This window comes from Phaethon lepturus, unplaced genomic scaffold (genome assembly GCF_000687285.1).
Source record: "Phaethon lepturus isolate BGI_N335 unplaced genomic scaffold, ASM68728v1 scaffold31651, whole genome shotgun sequence".
Classification (NCBI taxonomy): Eukaryota; Metazoa; Chordata; class Aves; order Phaethontiformes; family Phaethontidae; genus Phaethon; species Phaethon lepturus.
The window spans coordinates 1,730-6,407 of record NW_010517503.1 but is presented as its reverse complement, the minus strand read 5'-3'; the positions used below and the strand labels follow the sequence as shown (position 1 = coordinate 6,407).

Genomic DNA, 4,678 nt, shown 5'->3' with positions numbered 1-4,678 from the left:
CTAATCAGCACATATAGCGTAATTAGGGTCGCCAGCATGCACCATAAACTGGCACGACTTCACAGCAAGCTTCCCATCACCCCTACAGGGTGGCCCTGCTGTGACCAAGCACACAAGCGGACCCAGCTGGAGCGTGCAGGCACCCACGTGGGACGGCAGAGTGGAGATGCGGGAGGAGGGCAGGCGGGGAGAAGGAGATGGCACCTGCCGGGCTTAAACACGCTGTTAAGCAGAGGGTGTGGGGTGAGTTTTCTGGGATGCACCCCAACGATTTGGAGTCTTAGGTTGACAGCGGCAGTCACAGCTCCGCCGGGAGAGGTGACACTCATCTAGGTAGGTGTTTTTGTGAGCTGCGGGGAGCAGAGGGGATCCTTGGATTACCCCGGCTGCTGCGCGCGAGCGGAGCCGATGGGAAGGGAGACAAAATGGAGGGCTGCCGTGTAATGGAGGGGCGAAGGTGCTTGCGACGGCACCCCTCTATATTGGCTTTCACCTCCAAAGGTCACACATATTCCATGACAGGCCTGCCCCGCTGCTCTCCCAGCTGTCCCGCTCCTCCCAGCCAGCCGAGCCGGCAGCTCTGCGCCCTCCAGCCTCCCCCCTGCCATGGGGGTGGGCGCAGGGGGAGAAGCTGGGGGCATCTCCCAGCTGCGGGGCCACCACCGATGCGATGAGCCCACTCGGGACAGGGCCACCATGCAGAGGAAGTGGCTGAGAGAGGTCCCTCAGCCCCACCGTATCCTCATCTGCCTTGTAAAGTCAAGAGGGCTCCCTGGGCCAATGCTCTAACTAATTTGCAGGTTTCTCTAATTACGCGGCTAATGAGGGACTGGGAAAAGCTGGATCTGCGGGTGTTAAAGGCAAACTGCTGGGCTTCAGATCTCCAGGCTGAAGGTTATGTGTGCTGGGTTATGGTTGTGGTGCTCGAGGTGCTCAAGGAGTTTGGTGGTAGGAGATACATCTCTGACGGGAGCATGGCCAGGGCCTCTCGTGGCTGAGACGAGGGCTACAGGCAGCCCGTGTGCCCTTCCCCGGTCTGTAAGGTGTGTTATCAGGAAGCTGTGACGACGGGTTACCAGCTCTGAGATGGCATCTGCACTGCTGGGAGGGTGCCGTGCGGGACACAGCAGGGTGTGCTGGGCACTCGTGCCAGGAGCTGACCTGGGGGGCTGTCAGGATGTTCCCCATGGGGAAGCAGGACAGGCTATGGAGTGTTGTGAGATGAGGCTGTGAGGGACACCAGGACCACCTGACTGACCACCACTGCTGTCTGTGGCAAGTCCTGCTCCAAAGCTGGGTTTCAGGATGGGGAAACACAAGGGATTGGTGGCTGTTTCCTCAGGAGCTGGAGGGGAGGAAGCCAGCAGGGGCCTGAGAAATACTTGTTTCCTCCCAAAAAGGGAGCGGGGAGGTGGCTGCTTGGGTATGGGATGGCTGAAGGGCAGGGTGGGATGTCCTGAGCAAGGAAACGGGTTGTGCACTGGGAGCTGTATCCTCTGGCAGTGAACAGCAAAACGAGGGTTAGAGGCTGGAGCCCACCAGCTGCCCTTATAACCCCAAATGTTCTCCGAAACAGTGTCCCAGGGTGAGCTGGCAGTAAGTGCCGATGCTTGCACCGCCACCGACGCGGAGCAAAGCGAGTGGGAGGGGGGTCAGGGTGTTGCTAAATCTGTGAGCTCCAGGATGGAGACCGCTGGGGCGAAGCATGGCTGGGCTGTCCTTGCTGCACGGTGCCACTGCTGAAGGGGCCGTGGGGATGCACACCACGGTGCCGACCCCACAGCTTGTGGTGCTCCTGCCCCACGCACATGGCAGCGCTGTGCTGGCTGCGTGGGGGGGGGACACAGGCCAGCATGCTGGGTGGGTGACGGCAGCTATGGGGTGAGGGTCTCCAGGGCACCCCTCCTGTGTTGGCTGCAGCATAGCATGTTGCTGTGACCCTCCCAGCTACTGTCCCACACGGCGAGCAGATCATGGTCCGCAGCTGCGGGAAGCGGCACAGAGCGAGGCAGGCACAGGCAGCGACATGGAGCTGGCTGCTGGAGGCAGCTAGGCATTGCCCGTGTTTCACAAGACCTGCAAATGCCCCCTCCAGAACCCCTGTGGGTGGGTGTGGATGATGTCCAGGGAACTCTGTGTCTTAAGGGGACAGGACCTGGGTTGGTGATGAGGACCCTACAGTCCTGTCCCTGCCCCATGGGTCTCCCGTGCTCCCCGCTGGCACTAAGCTGAGAACCCCTGTGGGGGGGTGTGGATGATGTCCAGGGAGCTCTGTGTCTTAAGGGGACAGGACCTGGGTTGGTGATGAGGACCCTACAGTCCTGTCCCTGCCCCATGGGTCTCCCGTGCTCCCCGCTGGCACTAAGCTGGAGATGGGCTGGCTGGGTATGGAGAGGTTTAAGCCTGCTTGCAACATGTCTGATGCTAATTTAGGCGTTGCATTTGGGCTGCAGTGGGGGGCGTCTGTAAAACAGGGGTTCGGCTCTAAGGGGATGTGTCCCCAGGGGTTTGCGCAAATGAATGTGGGACCCATGTGCCGGTGGAGCAGAGGAGCCCAGCTGCAAAGGGAGGTGATGTGGAGGGTTGTATCTGGGTCCTGCCTCAGCAGGAGGGAGGGCATGGCTCCAGGGGGTGTGAGGCCAAAGCCCAGAGGACACCTACGGAGACAAGCAGAACTTCAGGACAAGGAGGGAGCCTGGCAGGATGCTCATGTGGGCATGCAGCCCTGGGACACAGGCAGCAGGGGCTCCCGCGTCCCCTGCCTGCCCAGCCAAGGCACAGGGGACATCTGGCCCCAGTTCAGGATGGGGCTTGGGTAGGGGCTCACAGGAGAGTTACCCTGGCAAACAGGGACCTCAGACTTGGGCTTGGAAAATGGGTCAACTTGTGTCACACGGGTCACAAGAGCTTCCTGCAGCTTGTGAGCATCTTGGGGCCCAGGCTGCACTTTCCTCTTCTGGAGGGACACGTGTACTGCTGGGGCTCAGCCCAAGCCAATGCCCGTGGCCACGGGGACCTGCTCACCTGATCCAATGTGTCTGTAATTGCCAAGGGGCGGAAACTCTAACTCCCAGGATGAGCGAAGGCTGCCGAGCTTGAGCGATACCCTGCCCACATGGCTGTGTCCCATACTGAGCAGGAAGGATGCCAGCTCCAGCCACCCCCAGGAAGCTCATCCCCAGCCTTGAGAGGTCCTAAGCTTCCTTGCCAAGCCTGTTTCGTTGGGCTGTGATCGCTGCTTGGCAGGGGTACAGGGCATTGATGTTGAGCAGGTGGAGGACCCGAAGCAGGCAGGGTTCAGTGCTCAGCCTACACAGATGGTCCTGACAGCAGATGGGCTAAGGCAGATGCAGGAAGGCCTGCCGCTGGGTTGGGCGAGGACATGTGCAGGATTGCCTGCCGCTGGGTTCACTAGGGCATGTCCTCTAAGCCCAGCGTGCTCATGGACTTCTTGGAAAGCTGCAAAGGAAGACAAACTATCCGAGCCTTTCCATGATCTGTGCTGTTATCTGCATCCCAATGACCTGATGGTGCCAGAGACCCCGGTGCCCGTGGCATTACCTGTGATCTCATGCTGTCTCAGCTCGTTGTATCTGTAGGACTGCTCCAGGGGCTTGATGGAGGAGTGGTAGATCTTCCTCAGCCGCTGCAGTACTCCTGCAGGGACAGAAGCATGCGGGTGGGTGAAAGGCAAACCCCACCACCCTGGTTGAGTCCCTCCTAGGTAAGCTGCTGGGCATTCCATGCAGATCTTGATGGTGACTCAGCTGTGGATCAAGGGACTTGACTCACAGTGGAAGTCTTGGCCAAACTGATCCCGGTCACACATTTTGATGCCTCTCCCCTGCTAGTGTTTCCCGCTGGGCACTGTCCCCATCTGCTGCCAGCAGCTGATGGAAGGAACATCTCTTGTTAATGCTGCTTAGCACTAAACACCCGTGGTCCTGAAAAACCCTCCACTGTGGTGCCGGAGACCCCAGCACAGCCCTTAAAGTTCTTGCTAGAAGAAAGAAGGAGCTTTTTTGACAGCAGCTTTTATCACTTTCTTTCCAGTCCAGACTGCCCATGGGGCCAGCAGAATCAAGCCTTATAATAGCAAAACCCAAAAAATAATTGCAATAAAAATCCCAACCCTTTATTACAAGTTGCCCCAGGTTTTTCTGGGCAGGGATGTGGCCGGCTTGGGCTGATTCACCACCTGCATCTTCCAGCCTCTCTACCCTCCAAATTCTTGTATGCCCTTGGGGCTGTCTTTAAAATACGTTAACCCAATAGCAGCAAAAGGGCTGTTATTGAAGATATGCTGTTGCTGAACCTACAAGAAGGTTAAAACCAAAACACTCTAGGGAAGGAAAATCCCATCCGCGATCTCGGCGCGGCAGAATGGTTCGGAGCCTGTCCTGCAGGGATCGCGTGGGCTGGAAGAGCAGGGTGTACATGGCCCAGTGCCACCCAGGCCCCCTCACCTGAGAAATCATCAGCAGGTTTGTCCTCATTCAGCTTGAGGGTGCTCTCCAAGTGGGACCGGTCGCGCTTGGTCGGCTCGCTGGTGTCTTCAACCTCTTCTGGAGGAAAAAGGCAAGGAGACCTGTTACCGCCGGAGAGGGGAACCCACACAGGAGCTCACACAAGCTACTGCCGGGGAGAGGGCATTGGGGAGCACACAGACCCCGAGCCC

At 58.7% G+C, this 4,678-nt stretch overlaps 1 protein-coding gene across 1 annotated transcript in view; it reads right to left on the bottom strand.

Moving 5' to 3' along the window:
• SRL (sarcalumenin) overlaps positions 1-4,565 on the bottom strand; it is a gene marked incomplete at its 5' end in the record, with an annotated part of 13,705 nt that extends 9,140 nt beyond the window's left edge. Inside the window, 2 exons of the mRNA XM_010296425.1 lie at positions 3,562-3,657; positions 4,467-4,565. Coding sequence (XP_010294727.1) covers positions 3,562-3,657; positions 4,467-4,565 — 195 coding nt within the window. The remainder of the gene's footprint in view (positions 1-3,561; positions 3,658-4,466) is intronic.
• Between the last annotated feature and the right edge of the window lie 113 nt (positions 4,566-4,678).